Source organism: Mixophyes fleayi, chromosome 6 (genome assembly GCF_038048845.1).
Source record: "Mixophyes fleayi isolate aMixFle1 chromosome 6, aMixFle1.hap1, whole genome shotgun sequence".
NCBI lineage: Eukaryota > Metazoa > Chordata > Amphibia > Anura > Limnodynastidae > Mixophyes > Mixophyes fleayi.
Genome location: NC_134407.1, coordinates 213,851,727 through 213,873,441, shown reverse-complemented (window position 1 = coordinate 213,873,441; position 21,715 = coordinate 213,851,727). Strand labels below are relative to the sequence as shown.

The following is a 21,715-nucleotide window of genomic DNA, read 5'->3' as shown; positions in this document are numbered from 1 at the left end:
TCCGGTAACCCTAGGATACTGAGGACCAGGAGTCTAATCGTCGGACGTGGCATGCTGGTTGACGCATAGACAAGGGGGGAGGGGTGTTACTGGATCACTGATAAATAACTTTTGGTATAAATTTATTTAAAGGAAATAGCGTGGGACGCTTATTTATATAAATTGCCAATGCACTTATTTTTAATATTGTGTATATTTTGAGATAGGAAATCGTTATTTCTGAGACCAGGGTAGAAAATGTGTTTTTTCGGTTTAGCCTCTATAGAGGAAATGCATTATGTCTGATGTAAATATCTGATACAATGAGCCTTTGTTTACCAAGCCTTTGGTGTATTGTGATGTGGGGAAGTGGCTTGTTTATCTTTTTGTTGTTGTTCTTTGGGAGTGTGTATTCGGCGACTGTCTGAAGTATTCATGCCAGTCAGACATTTTGACTTGCTAGTGGGTCTCCTGCCTCTGAAATAAGGTCCAGGAAATCATAGCACTGTTTTTAAGAATTTCATAGCTAAGTGTAAATATTAGTGGCTTTGCAATGCATGTAAATCCATGTTTTGGTAAACGGGGTTACATTCTGATTCCAAAAATAGCCTGTGTCCAAATCTGTATACAATTCACAGACTTGTACACTGAAATGTATCATTCTTCTGATTTAAACATCTGACCTGATCACTGGTATCTCTATCCAGTGTGAGCAAATAAACATCTTGCTTCGAAGACCTGCTTGCAAACATCTTCAATATTGCTGTATTCCTGTGACTTGCAGATTAGACCCTAAAACTAATCCGTTCTCCGGCTGTTCTGATTTTTGGACCCAAGCTTTCCAGTACCACCGCTCTGCCTGCTACCCAGCAGCCCTGGTTAGTGTGTGATAGGCCAGGGGGGATCCATCCACAGCAACCCTGATCCATAGTAAGAGGTCAGGAGTACCAGCCCAGGTACACCAGCAACGAGGTGCGCTAGCAGCATCAGTTACCCAGAAGGAATGTGGTTCTGTGTGCCATAAAAGGAGCTCAGTGGTGGCAGCAGGCCCCTCCCACTGCGGCAGGAGGGGCGTATTTCGGAATAATGAAAGGGCACGGTGGCAAAGTAAGCCCAGCCGGTTCCCAGCAACAACAGACAGGGTGGCATAGGCGGTCCATCCTGTCACAATATATAATATTTATTATAACATCCGTTTCTCTTAGTTTATTTGGGGACTTCGGGCGCCCACCCTTAATGGTCTAGTTTTCCTGTTGTATGACATGTTGTGTATTTTGTTCAAGAGGTTGTTGTTTTCCTTTTTCTCAGTTGCTTCGCTCTTTATATGTCTCTTTTTGCATGTGGCTTAGTTAAACATAAACTGAAGCCTAAAAAGAAAGAGGGCGGGGCTGAGCTAGCGCTCTGTATTAATGTTCCTAAACGGCCCAATGCCTATTCCCACTACACTATACCCCAAAGTACCTGGTGTCCTAAGTGGACTAAGAGAAATGTATAAAAATCCTATTATATCCCTGGTGATGGAGTGGAAATTTCTAGCAATACCTAGCCCGCTCTACTACTATCCCCAGAGATTCCTAGGGGCAAATAATTAAATACGTAGTTATTTTTTTTTTTTTGGCTTTTTTAAAACATACAGCACAGGTCTCTCCTAATAAAAATAAAACTGGGTAAAATATATATCTCATTGTTTATGAAAGTAAAGATAAAATAGTGATTAACTTTGAATTAATTTTGACTGTCAATTATTTTAACTGTCAACATTTCATACTCATCCCCACCAGGGAATGTGTCTGGATGATGACTGTATTGTTATGTGTGCCAGGTTCCTATAACGTGTGAGATGTCACTGTATATTTCTCCTTGCAGGAATGGGAGTATTTAGAAGGACACAAGGCTCTGTACAAGGATGTGATGATTGAGAATCACCGGCCCCTCACATCACTGGGTAAGAGAAGATTCAGTTACCAAACATTTGGTCCCATTGAGAATTCGTAGAGATAAATTTGTCAAGAGTGTTTTTCCAGATGCTCAGCGATAAACACAAAAGGAAAACCAGAGGTTAAATGCATCAAAATGAGATTCTAACAAAAGGCCACTAATTGCAGTGGCATCAGAACCTAAGGGTGACCCTCTCCTATTATCTGAAGACCCTGGGATTCCTTTTGATACTATCATGAGTAGTGGTAATGAAACACTATAATGTCTTTAGTATAAGAGCGGTAGAAGGGAGGACGAGGTGATGATGGGGGACTTGCTGACGAGTAATTCTGTAGAGTTTGGAAGATCCCTGGATGCTGTGGTCTGGGGGCTCATGGCTTTGTTTTTGGTTAAAGCTGGAAGTCACAATCCCCTAGAATAATAATACATAAGGAATAGACAATGGGATTTATACTCTTTTTGTTTTGTTTTTTTCACATAATTAATGGTGATGGTTATTTAACATTTTATAAAGCTAACTACCATTCATTTTTTTAACAGAACTACATAAAGATCCAACTGTTCTTATTAAGGAGGAATCGGTCTCATTTGAAGGTGGACAATTTCCACAGACTGATATTTATACACCCCCAGGTCCTACACAATATACATCTACTCATATTAAGGAAGAATCTGTATCATGTGAAAAAGGAAATTTTCCACACAATGATATTTATACACCCCCAGGTCCTACACAATATACATCATCTCATATTAAGAAAGAATCTGTATCATGTGAAGAAGGAAATTTTCCACACACTGACATTTATACACCCACAGATCATACACAATATACATCTACTCTTATTGAGGTGGAAATGGAATCTTTCACTGGAGAACAAAGTTTTAATAACTTCAGCTATGTTAGTTGCCAGAGGAAAAATGTGAATGATCTCACTGTAGAGAAATCTTGGTCTTGTTCTGAATGTGGGAAGTGTTTTACTAGGAAAAGTAACTTGCTAATACATCAGAGGATTCACACAGGAGAGAAACCATATTCTTGCTCTGAATGTGGGAAATCATTTACTAGTAAATCACATTGCAATACACACCAGAAAATTCACTCAGGAGAAAAATCATATTCTTGCTCTGAATGTGGAAAATGCTTTACAACAAATTGGAAGCTTCTTAGCCATCAGAGATGTCACACAGTTAGTAAAAAACCTTTACCACACTCTTGCTCTGAGTGTGATAAATGCTTTTCCTTTAAATCTCATCTTGTTGAACATCTGAGAATTCATACAGGAGAGAAACCTTATTCTTGCTCAGAGTGTGGTAAATGCTTTTCCTGTAAACCTTATCTTGTTGAGCATCAGAGAATTCATACAGGAGAGAAACCATGTTTCTGCTCAGAGTGTGGTAAATGCTTTTCCTTTAAATCAAATCTTTTTGCACATCAGAGAATTCATACAGGAGAGAAACCATATTGTTGCTCAGTGTGTGGTAAATGTTTTTCCTCTAAAACAAATCTTGTTGCACATCAGAGAATTCATACAGGAGAGAAACCATATTCTTGCTCAGAGTGTGCTAAATCTTTTTCCAGTAAATCAAATCTTGTTGAACATCAGAAAACTCATACAGGAGAGAAACCTTATTCTTGCTCAGAATGTGGGAAATGTTTTAATCGGGAAACAAACCTTGTTAAACATCATAAAATTCACACAGGAGAAAAAACATATTCTTGCTCTGAATGTGGGAAATCATTTAATAGTAAATCACAGTGCAATAGACATCAGTCAATTCACACGGGAGAGAAACCATATTCATGCTCGGAGTGTGATAAATGTTTCTCCTTTAAATCAAATCTTGTAGCACATCAGAGAATTCATACAGGAGAGAAACCTTATTCTTGCTCAGAGTGCGGTAAATGTTTTTCCTGTAAATCATATCTTGTAGCACATCAGAGAATTCATACAGGAGAGAAACCTTATTCTTGCTCTGAGTGTGGTAAATGTTTTTCAGGTAAATCATTTCTTGTTAAACATCAAAGAATTCATACAGAAGAGAAACCTTATTATTGCTCTGAATGTGGGAAATGTTTTAATCGGGAATCAAACCTTGTTAAACATCATACAATTCACACAGGAGAAAAAACATATTCTTGCTCTGAATGTGGAAAATCATTTAATAGTAAATCACAGTGCAATAGACATCAGAGAATTCACACGGGAGAGAAACCTTATTCTTGCTCCGAGTGTGGGAAATGTTTTAATCGGGAATCAAACCTTGTTAAACATCAGAACATTCACACAGGTGAAAAACCACATGCTTGCTCTGAGTGTGGGAAAGCTTTTAACCAGAAATATAACCTTTATGCACATCAGAGACTTCACACAGCAGAGAAACCTTATTCTTGCTCTGAATGTGGGAAATGTTTTAATCGGGAATCAAACCTTGTTAAACATCATACAATTCACACGGGAGAAAAACCATATTCTTGCTCTGAATGTGGAAAATCATTTAATAGTAAATCGGACTGCAATAGACATCTGAGAATTCACACGGGAGAGAAACCTTATTCTTGCTCCGAATGTGGAAAATATTTATCCTCTAAATCAAAACTTGTTGAACATCAGAGAACTCATACAGGAGAGAAACCATATTCTTGCTCTGAATGTGGGAAATCATTTAATAGTAAATCAGACTGCAATATACATCAGAGAATTCACACAGGAGAGAAACCATACTCTTGCTCCGAGTGTGGTAAATGTTTTTACTCTAAATCAAGTCTTGTTGCACATCAGAGAACTCATACAGGAGAGAAACCATATTCTTGTTCAGTGTGTAGGAAAAGTTTTTCCTCTAAATTAAATCTTGTTGAACATCAGAGAAATCATACAGGAGAGAAACCTTATTCTTGCTCTGAATGTGGTAAATGTTTTAATCGGGAATCATCTCTTGTTACACATCAGAAAATTCACTCAGGTGAAAAAGCATATTCTTGCTCTGAATGTGGGAAATGTTTTAATCGGGAATCAAACCTTGTTATACATCAGAAAATTCACACAGGTGAAAAACCATATTTTTGCTCTGAATGTGGTAAAACTTTTAACAAGAAACATAACCTTTATGTGCATCAGAGACTTCACACAGGAGTTAAACCATATTCTTGCTCTGAATGTGGGAAAAGTTTTACAAATAAAGCATCCTTAATTAAACATCAGAGAAATCACAAGTGACAGGCCATTAATTTGCTAAGAGTGTGGGAAAAGTTTTAACCAGAAATTAAACTTTTTCTACATCAGAAAATTCACACATAAGTATACCAATATTTGTGTTCTGAGTTGGGAACATGTTTATGCAGAAAATCAATCTTTGTTGCGCATCAAAATGTCAGAGATTGCTTGCTAGTAAAGCACTTTCCTTTGCATCAGAGAGGTCACACTGGAGAGAAACGGTAGTCTTTCTCTGATACAGCTATTTTTTGAGAGTTAAATCTGTCCCGACAGCTATAGTTTAATTTATGATGTGGCTTTTCAAAAATCCTAAACCTTAAATTACAGTTGCTTTAAGATTGGGTTGCCAAAATATTTGCAAAGATATGTACAGGTTCCTGTACCCTGACAGATTTTGAGATGTTTAACATTACTATTAAATTTGGTCTGCAGCCAAGTATAAGTTATTCTGTCATCAACCATTTTCTAGTTAAGAGATGCTGATTACAGTGTCCTGTGTGTTGGAAAGTTACTCCCCTCATAGTCACCACTTTTTGTAAAATATCCTCCATTCTGGGAAGCTGCTGAAACTTTTAAAAATGTATTTGTAAATGCTATATTTTGGGTTTAGTTATCCTTCAAGGGCAGAACATTTATTTGTCATATATTGATGAGTTTAATAAAATGATGCAGTAAAACAGTAGTACAGACTGATGGTACATTAAACATAAGATATTTTTAGGGGAGTTGGGAGGGGGTTTATTAAAATATCCTCACTGTAGTGAAGGTACAATGGGTACTGGGACACAAGAAGGACTATTTTATGGAAGGTAGGTCCACAACCATGGCTGGAGTGGGATTGGTGTGCAGGAAAAACTGTTCAGGCAGCTCCACACTATGCATAGGATGGTGTATGGGGTCCATCCCTTTATACCCCAAGTATATCCATTGTCCCCCATTTAAGGATTTAATGTATGTAGAAACAATGCTGCTCCATTTAGTAACATTGGACTAACCTGTCACCTAGACAATTCAACTACATCCCTTCAGTGTCAAAACTCTATGCTTTGGTTGTGCTTCCCATTTTGTCCATGAATGTGAACTTATCCAAGAAAATAGTCCTCCGTGAGACCTGCTACAAATTGTACGTTTAATACCGTGAAAGCACCTCAGTAAATGCCATGTCAACTGTTCTGTGCTTTTATCTATCAGCAAAACAGCCTTGTGAATCCTTAAGTTATATACCTGTTAAAAAACCAACAGATTGATATAGAATGGCGCTAATAACCACAACGTAATGACAAAATTATCAGTATAAATCAAAATATAGTATCAAATAGGAAAGTTCCAGATATATAGTTGGCTCAAGTATGAGCGGCAGCCACGATGACCTGTAGCCAGATGGTTAGTCCGGAAATGGAAACACTGCAACAGAAGACAGGCAGGGTGCCTCAATGTGTATTATCAATTATATATTTATAGATGGATGTAATAAGCTGCGTACCGTGAGGTATTAGTAGGTCGTCTAGTCAGAGATGGGAAACCCTCCTCCTAGGCTATTCCTCCCGACGGTTCAAATATCGGACAATGCAGAAAAAAGGGTAACATAGAGTAATATTGTCGAAATATAACATCACACTTCTTGTGAGCATACACACCACCTATTAGGCTTCTTTATTGTGAAGAAAACATATAAGCCCAGGATGGAAACAGTATATAGTATATAGGACACCCACGTGATGTACATTTATAAACTGCGTACCAGATGCTTTCTAGGTAACAGCATAGATTGGTTCCTTAGAAGATCAAATATATACTCTCTCCATCCCAACCTCGTTCATTGGCGGCGAAAATGACAAGGAGAGGAAAGGTATAAATATACAATTGTGCTTTAATATAAAGATAAAATAATGCACTTACATCGAGGAGTGCAAATACATGCTGACAGGATAGGCTCAACGCGTTTCGTCCCGATAAAAACGGGACTTCCTCAGGAGCAAAATCGTAGATAAATATACAGTGTATATCCCCAGCTTTATATAACGCTGTAGCGCCATCTTGGCGCATGCGCAGATGCCGCACATGCATCAAAACAACTTTATTGGCACAAACAAAAAATTATCAGGTCAGTGTAGCATTCAACAGTGTGAATTCAAGACTGAATAAACGTCACATATACAGCGGTAACAGTTTCTCGAGTTGTTACTTTTCCATACAGCATATGTATGTAAATAACACAATTGCCGTCAACAAATAGTTCTCTTTAGAACAAGATACATAACACATAAATATCATAAATCATAACACTATTAAACAATTTTTAGCTAAAAAGAGCATAACAGTCCAGAACCATATATAGATGTATAACCCAACTATATAGCATGAAATCTACTCCTAACACATAAATGCAACCCAATATATAAAACATTATATAGCTAGTATAATAGTAAACATAGCTAAAATATATCTCTTATTGGCTCAAAAAGTGCACAACAATTAGTTCAATATATTTAACATAAAAAAGACACTATACACAAATGTAATTAAAAGGGATAATTCCCAATATACTGATATCTATCTCCCTTACATAACAAAGCACACAGTTAAATGGTACAGCAAGGAATAATATACTATAGCATCACATATATATTCTAAAAGTGCTTGAGTATGGTTAACATAGATATACTAAGAAGTAGTATAAATCGCGTCTAAACCAGTATACAGAAAATAAAATAAATAAAGTAAAACCCAAGTCTAAGACTTATAATAGGTTACAGAAAAGGGGCTAACTCATAATTCTCATTAAGTCCAGATGGAGTCATGGTACCTAATTGGAAAATCCAAAACATTTCCCGTTGGGAGAGTTTACGCTGTAGATCTCCTCCCCTTGAATTTAATGTTACTCTTTCCAAAGCCATAAACTTAAGATGTTTTGGATCACTATTATGTTTTTGTACAAAGTGTCTAGAGACTGAATGGCTTTGTACTCCATTCTTAATATTACGGATGTGCTCCTGGATACGCAATCTTAAAAGGCGTTTGGTCTTGCCAACGTATTTTAATTTACAGGGGCACTCCAACATATAAATAACGGAAGTAGATAAACAAAAGAAATTGTAGCTGTAATAACGATTTTGAGGAACAACTTAGTGTTTATACTGATCGCTTTAAAGAAAGGGGATATCCACACCAAGTACTCAACGAGGCCACCAAGAAAATTAAACAAAAGGATAGGGCTGAAACGTTGAATTATACCATCAAACAAGATAAAGGTGAAATGATACCCTTTATAACAGAATTCAATAGTGGAGAAAACTTGGTTAGGTCAACTATAAGAAAACATTGGGGCATTTTACAGAGAGATCCGATACTCTCTACAATACTCCCAGATAAACCACTGTTAATCTTTTGAAAAAATTGTAGTCTGAAAGAATTGATAGCTCCAAGTTTACTTTTGAATAAAACAACTACCCAGAAACCCTCTAGTTTTATACCAGACAAGATAGGATCAGTGAGGTGTTCTCACTGTAATATATGTCGGTATATGAATCCAGCGACAACTTTCTTTTACAATCACGATAATAGTAGGAAATTTAATGTCAAGCAGCGAATGGATTGTTTATCTACTTCCGTTATTTATATGTTGGAGTGCCCCTGTAAATTAAAATACGTTGGCAAGACCGAACGCCTTTTAAGATTGCGTATCCAGGAGCACATCCGTAATATTAAGAATGGAGTACAAAGCCATTCAGTCTCTAGACACTTTGTACAAAAACATAATAGTGATCCAAAACATCTTAAGTTTATGGCTTTGGAAAGAGTAACATTAAATTCAAGGGGAGGAGATCTACAGCGTAAACTCTCCCAACGGGAAATGTTTTGGATTTTCCAATTAGGTACCATGACTCCATCTGGACTTAATGAGAATTATGAGTTAGCCCCTTTTCTGTAACCTATTATAAGTCTTAGACTTGGGTTTTACTTTATTTATTTTATTTTCTGTATACTGGTTTAGACGTGATTTATACTACTTCTTAGTATATCTATGTTAACCATACTCAAGCACTTTTAGAATATATATGTGATGCTATAGTATATTATTCCTTGCTGTACCATTTAACTGTGCTTTGTTATGTAAGGGAGATAGATATCAGTATATTGGGAATTATCCCTTTTAATTACATTTGTGTATAGTGTCTTTTTTATGTTAAATATATTGAACTAATTGTTGTGCACTTTTTGAGCCAATAAGAGATATATTTTAGCTATGTTTACTATTATACTAGCTATATAATGTTTTATATATTGGGTTGCATTTATGTGATAGGAGTAGATTTCATGCTATATAGTTGGGTTATACATCTATATATGGTTCTGGACTGTTATGCTCTTTTTAGCTAAAAATTGTTTAATAGTGTTATGATTTATGATATTTATGTGTTATGTATCTTGTTCTAAAGAGAACTATTTGTTGACAGCAATTGTGTTATTTACATACATATGCTGTATGGAAAAGTAACAACTTGAGAAACTGTTACCGCTGTATATGTGACGTTTATTCAGTCTTGAATTGACACTGTTGAATGCTGCACTGACCTGATAATTTTTTGTTTGTGCCAATAAAGTTGTTTTGACGCATGGGCGGCATCTGCGCATGCGCCAAGTTGGCGCTTCAGCGTTATATAAAGCTGGGGATATACACTGTATATTTACGATTTTGCTCCTGAGGAAGTCCCGTTTTTATCCGGACGAAACGCGTTGAGCCTATCCTGTCGGCATGTATTTGCACTCCTCGATGTAAGTGCATTATTTTATCTTTTTATTAAAGCACAATTGTATATTTATACCTTTCCTCTCCTTGTCATTTTCGCCGCCAATGATCGAGGTTGAGATGGAGAGAGTATATATCTGATCTTCTAAGGAACCAAACTATGCTGTTACCTAGAAAGCATCTGGTACGCAGTTTATAATTGTACATCACGTGGGTGTCCTATATACTATATACTGTTTCCACCCTGGGCTTATATGTTTTCTTCACAATAAGGAAGCCTAATAGGTGGTGTGTATGCTCACAAGAAGTGTGATGTTATATTTCGACAATATTACTCTGTTACCCTTTTTTCTGCATTGTCCAATATTTGAACCATCGGGAGGAATAGCCTAGGAGGAGGGTTTCCCATCTCTGACTAGACGACCTACTAATACCTCACGGTACGCAGCTTATTACATCCATCTATAAATATATAATTGATAATACACATTGAGGCGCCCTGCCTGTCTTCTGTTGCAATTATATACCTGTATTAAACTGCTCTATATGACATATAATCTGCATGGAAAACCTGACCAATCATGAAGAGAATATAAATAAACACATTTGTAATCTACTTACACATCATAATTCATGCAGGTGATAAACCCTGTTCTTATATACATGTGCAGAATATGGGAAATGTTTTACCTGTAGTTCAGCAATTTTTAAACATCAGAGATTGCACATATTTATGCTCCTAATGAGAAATGTTCTGTGAACAATCCCAAACTATGTACACATGAGATAATCCACAGGTAGAAAATGTGTTTATTATAGAGATATAGCTTAATGTCAGAGGGTTTTCTCTGTTAAAAATTGATACATTGAATAAAACTTTTCATGAAAGTTGATTCATCTGCACGGCATATCAGTGTATTTGTTATATGCTGTATACGGTTGGTTGTACAAAACTTCTTGCAAAGTTGTTCTCTATATCTGGATAGCGTGAGGGACACAACATCATATGAATTTGACGGTATAAAATATGAAGTAGAGGACATATGGGGACTGATTTAGAGTTGAAAGTAAGTGCATTTGTGCATTGTAAAGAAGCGTCTTGCGGAAAAATTGATGCACTGTGCATAACTTGCGTCTGTATTTTGAGTTGTTCATATCTTACACTTACGACCCCTAGCACTTGAAGAGGCAGTTTAGGTGCATTAAAGTGCAAGTGCAGTACAGTAAGGATGTGGAGTCACAAATGGAGCACACCCTTTGAGTTATGTAGATCTTGAAATTAATTAGGTACAAGGTGTACATTTTGCACCTACACAAACAAGATGCAAGTTTTGAAGATGGTTAATCCCTCTTTGCTCCAGATGCTTCAATACAACCCAAAATACAGCCGAGGACACGTAAGTGTGCATGCATGTGTTGTGTGTCATATGCCAACAGGTCATTTTTATATTCAGCAATAAAACAGACTAATATAGATTCTCTCTTGGAATTTGTCTATATTAGCTGATGACGTTGAGCTGTGTAGGGTTATTAGCATAGAGCAAAATAGTTTCTTGGTACAAGGAAAGGAGACAAAATTGCACACTAAGTCGTGAATTGGCAGATGAAATATAGTACAGATAAATACTGTATAAGGTTATAGATCTCAGCTGTAGTGATAATTTTGCTACTTTATTTTTACAACACCCTGAGCAGTGTACCCAGGGACTAATGGAGACATCTCCCTCCCCCGATCCAAATTACAGGTCTGTGCTTTGGCCTTCTGTTCCTGCCTCCAGTACCTTAATTATTTTAACACCAAGGCAAATATTTGAATAAAGAATATATATTTTAGGAACAGTAAGCATTATAACATAATATGGAAGGGGAAAGCTATACCACTCACTGAGCCAATCTCTGGGGTATCCTTGTGTACAGTTAGTTTGATCGTGAGTTAGTTTACTCCTACTACCAGCAAGGTACTGGTCCTGTTCAAGTGTCACCCCAGGTAAGGCAGTGACACAGCGTCACCAGCCTCAGAGAACTTGATTTTGAAGGAAGTGGATATTGGATTCTCACAGTCCCCTTTAACCCTCAGCCTCTGGTCTATGTGTGCCACTCTTATCCCTGTTCCAATTCCCACATTAGCAGGTTCTGGGTAAAGGGGACAGTTTTCTCTCATGACCAAAAAAAAAAGAAAATACACAGACAGCTAGGTCTGCAAATGTTTGGACAGTGACACAATTTTCATAATTCTTGCTCTGTACACCACCACAGTGGATTTGTAATTAAACAATGGAGATGCAATTGAAGGGCAGACTTTCATCCTTTGATTACTGTAGGAAGTTTGGTATCTTCAATTTATCTGATTACAAACTTACGAATTTTGAAATTAAATTATTCAGTCGAGGATTGACGTTAAAATTACACTTTTTGTAGTTAGACATATTGAACCAAAATCATCTAAATCAAGCTAGAAGTTACCGTCAACATTTTTTCTTGTAGAATCTAAGGGTGGTATTCTTGAAGTTTATTATCAACTGGTAAAAAAAGACCTTTGTGATGAGAAAAATAATATTAAATATAAGAAGAACATCTCAATACATGAGAAACAAGCTCTTGATTATCTTATAAAGAATGAGAAGATTGTTGTTAAGCAAGCTGACAAGGGGGGTAGTTATTTTAAATAGGACTGATTATGTTCTGGAGGCTAAAAGATTATTGAGTGATAAAGAATCTTACAAGGTCTTAGATGGAGATCCAACCATATCCTTCGTCTTTGATTTAAAAATTATTTTGCAAAGGCTCTAAAAGATGGTGTTCTTAATTTAGATGAATATTTATATTTATTACAGGAATCCCTGACTATTCTGATTTTTTACTATCTTCCCAAGGTGCATAAATGTTTAAAAAAAGCCCCCTGGTAGACCTATAATAGTAGAGATAGATTCCCTTATATCACGAGCCTCACAATATGTTTTTTCAAAAAATGTGTTGTATATTTACTGAAGGATACAACTTCCTTGCTACAGCTATTGGAAGCAGTTGAATGGAAAGAAGGATATAAATTGATTACTATAGATGTACAAGCACTATGTACCTCTATAAATCATGATAAAGGACTATAAGCAGACATTGTTTTGAATAAGATAGTGATCTAGAAGATAGTCATAAATTTTTTATCTGTAATCTGGTTCCCTTTATACTCTCACATAATTATTTTAAATGTTTAGATATATTTTACCTCCAAACTTGTGGGACAGCAATGGTTACCAATTTTCCACCGTCCTTTGCTAATTTGTACATGGGCAAGTGGGAAGCAGATCCCTTTTTAGAGCATATTATTTTATATTGTAGATTTATGGATGACATTTTAATTACTTGGAATGGGTCTACAGATATTTTTTTTTATTTTTTTAAAATGATATAGGACAGGGGTGGGCAAACCTGTCCTCAAGGGCCATATCCAGTTCATGTTTTTAGGATCATGTACAGCTGAGTTAATCTATTTGGCTGGGTCAGTAATTATCCCACCTGTTTCTACAGACAGAAATCCTAAAAACATGAACTGGATATGGCCCTTGAGGACAGGTTTGCCTACCCCTGATATAGGAGATACTCATTACAACCTCAAATCTACATCTAATATGGGAGAGACAAGTGTTGAATTTTTAGATTTGGTCTTGGAGATAAAAGGTAAAATTGAGACAAAGACGTTTATTAAACATGTGGATATTAATAGTTATTTACACTATGGTAGTAATCATTTACCCAATGTAAAAATAACATTCCCCTCTCACAATTCAGTAGGATAAAACGCAACGACATAGTTGTAGATAGATTCAGGGACAGGAAGTACCCTGAACCTATTTTATCTGGAGCTCTGAAAAACTAATGAAATGGAGAGAAAAGATCTCCTGATTTATAAGAACAAGGATAATAAGAGGAATATGATTCCATTAAAATGAATGTCCTCCCCAGACTATTTTACCTCTTCCAGACCCTGCCTATATGTGTTCCCCCTTATGTCTTTAAGCTTCTACAGTTTCAGGTCTCTCACTTCCCCTGGTCAGGAAAGCATCCTCCAGTTCGATTCCATATTCTTCGGAGGTCTACACAGGGTGGGGGTTTGGGTATCCCTGATTTCCGTCACTATTACCTCTCTGTTCAGCTCACACAGTGTGTACAATGGTGTGGTTCTGATGTTAACAGAGTTGGACTCGTATTGAGGCTGAGAGTCTGGAAATGCTTTCAGCCTGTTCTCTCCTCTGGCTCCCAAGGGCTTGGCGACAAAAACTCCCTTTTTCACCCAGTCATCTTGCATCTTGGTGAAACTTTACTAGACGAAGAATGATCTGAAATTTATGAACACGCAGCCTCTAGTTTGATTTTCGTCAAAATAAAATAAAATGTTTAGAAGGTGATGTACCGGTGGTACTATGTGCCCTCGCGTCTCCATAAGATCATTGCGGACTCTTCTGATTGGTGTTGGCGGGGTTGCTCACAGGAGGGCACCTTCTTCCATATCTGGTGGGGGTGCCCACAGCTTACTCACTTTTGGACTGAGGTTAAGCAAATGATCCAGTCGATCCCTCAGATTTATATCCCTCTGGAGCCCAAATTTTTTCTTCTAACCTTGGGAGCACCCTCGGTGACCCATCAGAATGTCACGCAGGGAATATGGTTCCTAGGTTTGTCAGGCAGAAATACAGATATAGGTAGGGGGACTCAGTGAGCATAGATCTTGTAGATTAGTCACTCTGAACAGCTGAGCTGAGATGCTGGAAAGGATGGTAAACTCTGTGACCTGATATCCAGTAATAAGCAGAGCTGAGTCAGATATACAGAAATAGAGGAACCGGTAGGAGAGCTCTGTTAGCTGAGAACTGTAGATTAGATACTCTGGAGCAGCTGAGCTGAGGTGCTGAAAGGGATGGTAACTCTGTGAGTTGATATCCAGGAATGAGCAGATGAGTCAGTCATGCAGAGATACAGGAGCAGGTAAGCTGGAGCCAGGTAGGCAAGTCTTCACACAGTCAGGGCTGACAAACAAAGAACAGGCAACTGAGTGTTGGCCCAGGTGCCTTAAAGATGACAGGCTGGATGAATGGGAGCAGAGAGGAGGAGTTCTATCTGACAGGATGGATTTGCGCATATGCAGATCCGGAATTAAGATGGCCGCCGCCATTGGACGGATGCGGTGCACGGCGCCGACGGGTAACCCGTCATTTGGCAGGTGACAGTATTGAGCCCCCTGTATTGGGGCAATATGTGATAGTACCCCCCCTTTTAAAGGTGGCCGCTGGACACCTAGGAGAGTTCTTTTGAAGAGATTTAGAGTGGAACTTCTGTAAAAGAGCCGGGGCATGGATATTTGAAGCATCAACCCATGACCGTTCTTCGGGGCCAAAGCCTTTCCAATAAACTAGGTATTTAAACTTGTTACAAGATTTTTGGCCTCCAAAATCTGGGTGATCTCGATCTCCTCTTCTTGTAGAAGCCTGGGTGGAGGAGGCAAAGGAGAAACAGAAGAGAATCTGTTGATTATGAGTGGTTTTAGAAGAGAGGCATGAAATGTATTTGTCAGACGCCGTCCCCGTGCCTCCCCGCTGGCCAGGGGACGGACGTCTTCCTCCCAAGACTTCCGGGAATCGTTAGGCGCATGTGCGCCCGTTGCCACGGCAACTGTACGTGCTGCGCGATTCCCTTTTGGAGGTCAGCGTGTCTGACCGACGCTCCCTGTCCACAAATGAACACTGTCCACCAATGAACACTGTCTCCTTCCTATTTAAAGATGGCTCTGACACCCTTAGGGTGCCAGAGCAACTAGTTTACCTAGCCTCCAGCGTTCCATGATTCCTGTATATCCAGTTGTTTTCCTGTGTACCGACCCGGCTTCCTTTGACCTCATTTTGGATTACCCTTCTGCCTTATACCATTCTCTCTGGATTGACCCTTGGCTTGCTGACTACTCTTTGGATTCGGATTCTGTACTTTGTTTTCCCGCACGTTGCCTGACCACAGCCTGTACGACCACGATTCTCATCACTGGCTCGCGGATAGCTTCCTGGGAAACGCAAACCTCCTTGCGGGGGTCCCTGGTGTTAGACTCTGCGCCTCCTAGTGTTGCAGTGTCAATATCCGCAGGTAGCAGTATTCTCATCATGACAGTATTGAAGATACGGAGAGATAGGGGAAGTTGTTTTTTGAAACAGACAGGGTTAATCACTCGTAGGACTTTTTAAGGACTTCTGAAACGTGGAGCAAATTTCATGGACGGTACTTTGAGACAGATGTTCCGGGTAGAGAGCCATAACCTGTCTCCCACTTTGATTGCAGGAACCGCCCGTCGTCTCTTATCCGCAAAGCGTTTATAATGCTCTGACATTCTCCTTAGCGATGTAACATCTTGGGACCAGATGGAGGCGAAATCTAGCTGGAGGATGTCCTCAGCAGGAACTTGGGTGGGAGGGAGAGCTGAGAATTTGGGTTGAGGGGGTGTAACCCATAGACAATGAAGAACAAAGTTGCAGATGTAGATTCGTGAAACAGATTGTTGTGGCCAAACTCAGCCCAGAGTACGAGTTCAGACCGGTTATCTTGATTGGCAGAGGAAAAAATTCTGAGAAAGGTCTTACGGTCTTGATTCATTCTCTCTGTCTGGCCATTAGACTGCGGGTGATATGCTGAAGAGAGATTTAATTGAATCTTGAAGGCCTTGCATAGTGCTCGCCATAAATTGGAGACAAATTGGACTCCGCGGTCCAATACGATTTCTAGAGGGCATCCATGGAGCCAGAAGATTTCCTTTATAAAATGCTGTGCCTGAAGTGGAGAAGAAGGCAAACCAACTAAGGGAACAAATTGTACCATCTTAGATAGGTGGTCTACAATATCCCAGATAGTATTGAAGCCTTGACTGGGTGGAAGGTCTGTTACAAAATCCATGCTGAAGTGTGTCCACGGTCTAGTTGGCACAGGTAGAGGCACAAGAGGACCAGTAGGAAGTTGATGGGAGGATTTGTGTTGAGGACAGATGGTACAGGCAGCCACAAATTCTTTTACATCGGCGAAAAGAGTAGGCCACCAATAGTCTCGTGAGATGATCTCCAATGATTTAAGGAAGCCCGTGTGACTGGAGAAGCGGGACGCATGTACCTATTATAGAAACTTCTTCCAGTGATGAAGAGGGACAAAATTCTTGCCTGGAGGTGGAACAGGACTAGAGGACAAGGTTGACAAAAGTAAAAACTTGGGATCCAAGATGAGATGTTTCGGAACTTGGTCAGAATTCTGAGTGGAGAAAATTCTTGAAAGAGCATCTGCCTTTTTTTTCCATACAGCCAGGTTTGTAAGTCACGTGGAGATCAAAAGGAGAAAAGAATAGTGACCAGCGAGGATTGGGGCACTGGGCGGTTTGCAAGTATAAGAGATTCTTATGGTCCGTGAAGATGGTAACAGGAAACCGAGCTCCTTCCAGAAGGTAGCACCACTCAGAGTGCCATTCTCATGGCGAGTAACTCCTTGTCCCCGATGGTGTAGTTGCATTCTGCAGTAAATTTGCGAGTATAGAAAGCTCTGCAGAGGCGTCAACCTCAAGGAAAAATTGGTCATCCAGTTGTCTGAGGATGGGAGCTGAGGAGAAAACCCCTTTGAGAAAGGTAAAGGCCTCTATAGCATGCGAGATCTTTAGAGAAAATCAAGATGTCATTGAGAAATACTACTATGCAGGAGTAGAGCAAATCTCTGAATATTTCTTTGACATAACTTTGGAAAACAGCAGGGGTATTACATAGTCCGAAAGGCATGATGAGATACTCATAATGACCTTCCCGAGTGTTAAAGGTGGTCTTCCATTCATCAAATTTAGTGACAATCTTGGCACCTTTAATCCTATCAAACAGTTCTGTAATTAGGGGAATAGGATAGCGATTCTTTACAGTGATGGAATTCAACTCGCGGTAGTCTATACAAGGTCTTGGGGTTCTGTCTTTTTTTTTTTACAAAAAAGAAACCTGCCCCAGCAGGGGAGATAGAAGGCCGAATAAAGCCACGCTATAGGTTCTCTCTAATGTAGGTGGACATAACTTGTGTCACTGGCAGGGAGAGAGAGGATAAACACGTCCCTTGGGGGGAGTCTTGTCTGGAAGGTGATCAATCGGACAATCCCAGGGACGATGAGGCGGTAGTAGCTCGGAGCGTCCCTTGTCAAAGATTTCAGAAACCGAGGAGTATTGAGGAGGTAATGCTGGAGGAGGAGAGCGTGGACACCGTAGACACATGGAGCGGTTTGACCTAAGCCAGACAATGAGAGTGGCAGGAGAGACCCCAAGCCAGAACTTGAGAAGAGTTCCAATCCATGTGTGGTGAGTGTTGTTGAAGCCACGGTAACCCCAAGATCATGGGTGTGGTAGTTTGAGGTAATACAACGAACGAGATCTGTTCAGAGTGCAGTGCTACAATTCGAAGGGTGACTAGTTTCGTTTGTATATAAATGGTCCCATTGGGAAGCCGAGAACCATCGATGGCAGCTATAATAGGAATCTTCAAAAATACTGTATGCAAAGACCACCGAGAGAACAAGGAATGGGAAATGAAGTTTTCAGCTGCTTTAGAGTCTAATAAGGCTGAAGAGTTAAACTTGATAGAAGCAGACTGTACAGGTGCAGGAACCAGAAATAGAGGAGGATTTAGATGTCCCCAACCTGACCTCCCGAGAGCAGATTAGGGTTTGGTGTTTCCCAACTTCTTTGGACATGAATTGAGATATAGCCTGCGCAATAGATGCAGAGGTTGTTCCTTTGTCTTCTCTCGCTTTCCTCAGGACCCAAACGAGTTCTCCCTAGTTGCATTGGCTCGTCAGGAACGGTAGGAGTTTGAAAAAGGGAAGCCAGCCTAAAAGTAGAGCGACGGGAATGATCTTTCTCAGCTGACCTCTCCCGGAACCGAAGATCTACCCGGTTACAAAGGGATATGAGGCCATCCAGGGTGGAAGGTAACTCTTGAGGGGCCAGAACATCTTTCACCTGATCGGAAAGTCCCTGCGAGAAGGCAGGCACTAGAGCCACATTGTTCCACTGGAGCAATTTTGACAGTTATGATCCTGCCCAGCCATGAAATAATAAGGCGGTTCCAGGAGGTCAGATCGGATTGTGGAGATGAGGAGTAGGAAATTCTCACGAAAGAGATGTGAGGAAAACACCCAGATATTTGATCTTCCTTTTTGAAATTAAAGTTAGTCCGGTGCAGCTCGGTATCCTGAGGGGAGATGTAAAGCAGCATGGCCTCTTATCTGGTGTAGTTTATCTTATATCCCGAAACATCACTGTAGCTCTGGAGGATGCCATATAGGTTGGGTAGGTATATCCCTGGTTGGGTAAGCGACAGGAGGATATCAGCTGCAGAGTGAGATCTTGGAGTTCATATTACCCACCTTGACCAACCATATGCTAGGGTTAGATCTAATTTGGGAAGATAGAGGTTGGATTATTAGAGCAAATATCAGAGGGGAAAGGGGGCAACCTTGTCATGTTCCATTTCGAATGGCAAATGATTCTGAGGGAGTACCATTAATTAGGACCTTAGCAGTAGGGGTGGTGTATAATTTATTATTATTATTATTATTACCATTTATTTATATAGTACCACTAATTCCGCCGAGCTGTACAGAGAACTCACATCAGTCCCTGCCCCATTGGGGTTTACAAACTAAGGGGCATTCAATTAGGGTTCCGGTTCGCGGTAACGCGCGTTACCGTGAAAAGTGTGCGTTCTTGCCGGTATTACGGTACCGCAATAACGCAGATTTTCGTACACAACCCTATGGGCTACATGAAAAAACAGACTTTTCCTATGCTTCTCACTGACAGTGTCAGAAACCCCCTAGCTTATAAATAGACCTCACATCTTTCAATATTTCATTCTGCGCGGTTTATCATCCATAGTGGATCATAATTCTCGTCGTTCTGATGGTTTCTTATTTTGCCAAGCCTGATCCTATGGATTATTTGGGGTTCTGCAACAAAGAAGAAAAGAAGATTGTTGTACAATTGCCTGTGGAATATTGTTTGTGTTTTTTTATGGACAACTACAGGACCTTGGCATGGTTTGATTTTTAATATGGACTCAAGCCTTAAGGATTAAAAGTATACAAGACTTTTGTGTAACTTCTCCACTGTATCTCTTTATCTCTCTATAGGGCAGATACAATTGGCTGTGATGTATCTTAGAACATCGCGGTCGCGATTTATTACCATTACTACGGTAAAAATACTAACACTCACTTTTGCTCGCACCTCTATGGGGCACAAACATGAAATTTGCATTATTTCTGTAAAAAAAACGTGTTTATTTTACAATTGAATTCCCCCTTAAGTTTTGATATATCTCGCCTATATCCTGATTGCACTGATCTTAATTTTATAGAGGTGATGCATCAAACCTTCTAAAGGTGACAGGTAGAGTAGTTACCCACAGCAACCAATCCGCTTCTGCATATCCTTTTATAGAATGTACTTGATAAGTTATAAGTAGAAGCTGGTTGGTTGCAATGGGCAATTTCTCCATTTATACTCTTTAGAAATGTTTTATGTGCCTCCCCCCTTGCTTTCGCAGTGGCAAATTAATTTGTCTGTCACCAAATAGATTAGTTGCAGGACAGTCATTTGTACCTAGGAGTGATTTAAACAACTATGAGTCATTAAATAGAGCAAAGCAAACAAAATGAGTAATTTTGCACCTTGGTAAATCCATGTTACATTAGAGGGGGAGGTAAATTTAAAATGTGGGGACGGATTTATATTTAGGGTCCTAGATTACCTTTCAATTTCAGTGTAAAAATAAAGCTATCAAGTGTTTGTGTGCTACATGAAAAAGCAGCCAGTATTTCCTTACGTTGAAAATAATAAACTACTTTGCACCCCTTATTGTAACAAAGTTTCTCCAGGATCAGATTTACTAAATTTTTTTGCTTTGTTCTCCATAATAAGGTGCATTCAGTGACATTAATGGTTAAAATTAGAAAAATAAGATTGGGTCAAAGCTAAGGTTTTTTTCTAATTACTGTATTTTAGAAGCAAAAAGGTGACACTTTATAATACTCTGAATTTGGGTCTTTCTCATTTGCATATTATGGAAGTAAAAAATAATGAAAATTGAATAACTTTGCAGAGCTTATTCAGGGGCCGCAATTGTGAAAAGTCATCCTTGTAAGCGGTCATTCATTTCAGTCAGTCGGCGAGCAGCTCTTCGGTTTCCTCCAGCCGGGGTAAGCACTGTCGGGTTTTCCGCGGCCGAAAACGGGAGAGGACAGAACTAGGATTGGAACACAAACTGGAGATACTCCTGCTTTCCCTCCCTGATTGGAATATGAAGATAAACATCCTTGATTATTATTATTATTATTATTATTGTTAATATTTATTTATAAGGCGCCACAAGGCATCCGCAGCGCCGTACAGAGACAAACAAAATTACAATACAATGGGAGACAGCACAGTACAGTAAACACAGCAACTCAGTAAGCTCAATGCACAGCTAGAGAAGGCGAGGAAGGGGGAGGGAGGATCCGCAAACGACGGGGCCCAAGAAGGAGGGCGCGGAAGACAGGGAGACCCCCAGGGGGGAGGAGGGAGCGAGAGTGGACGTGGGGTGGAGGACCCTCGAGGAGGAGGGCTAAGTAGCTGGAGAGCAGAGTTAGAAGTGGTGGAAACAGGAGGAGAGATGGCCCTGCTCAGAGGAGCGTACAATCTAAGGGGAGGGGGTAACCAAGAATGCAAAACATTATCCTGCACACATAGACTGGAATGACTGTTTGGGCAGTTTTAAACTAAAATCATTCAGATGGTAGAAAAAA

General features: G+C 39.5%; 1 protein-coding gene across 2 annotated transcripts in view; it reads left to right on the top strand.

Annotated features, from left to right (window-relative positions):
* LOC142159775 (uncharacterized) overlaps window positions 1-21,715 on the top strand; it is a 274,567-nt gene that overhangs the window by 210,081 nt on the left and 42,771 nt on the right. The window contains exons 10-11 of one of the 2 annotated variants that reach the window (XM_075214462.1): window positions 1,846-1,924; window positions 2,458-6,090. The exons of the other annotated variant lie outside the window; for it this stretch is intronic. Of the exons in view, the coding sequence (XP_075070563.1) occupies window positions 1,846-1,924; window positions 2,458-5,135 (2,757 nt within the window). The 3' untranslated portion in view covers window positions 5,136-6,090. Of the gene's footprint in view, window positions 1-1,845; window positions 1,925-2,457; window positions 6,091-21,715 lie in introns of those variants that run through there. 2 annotated transcript variants of the gene reach the window in all.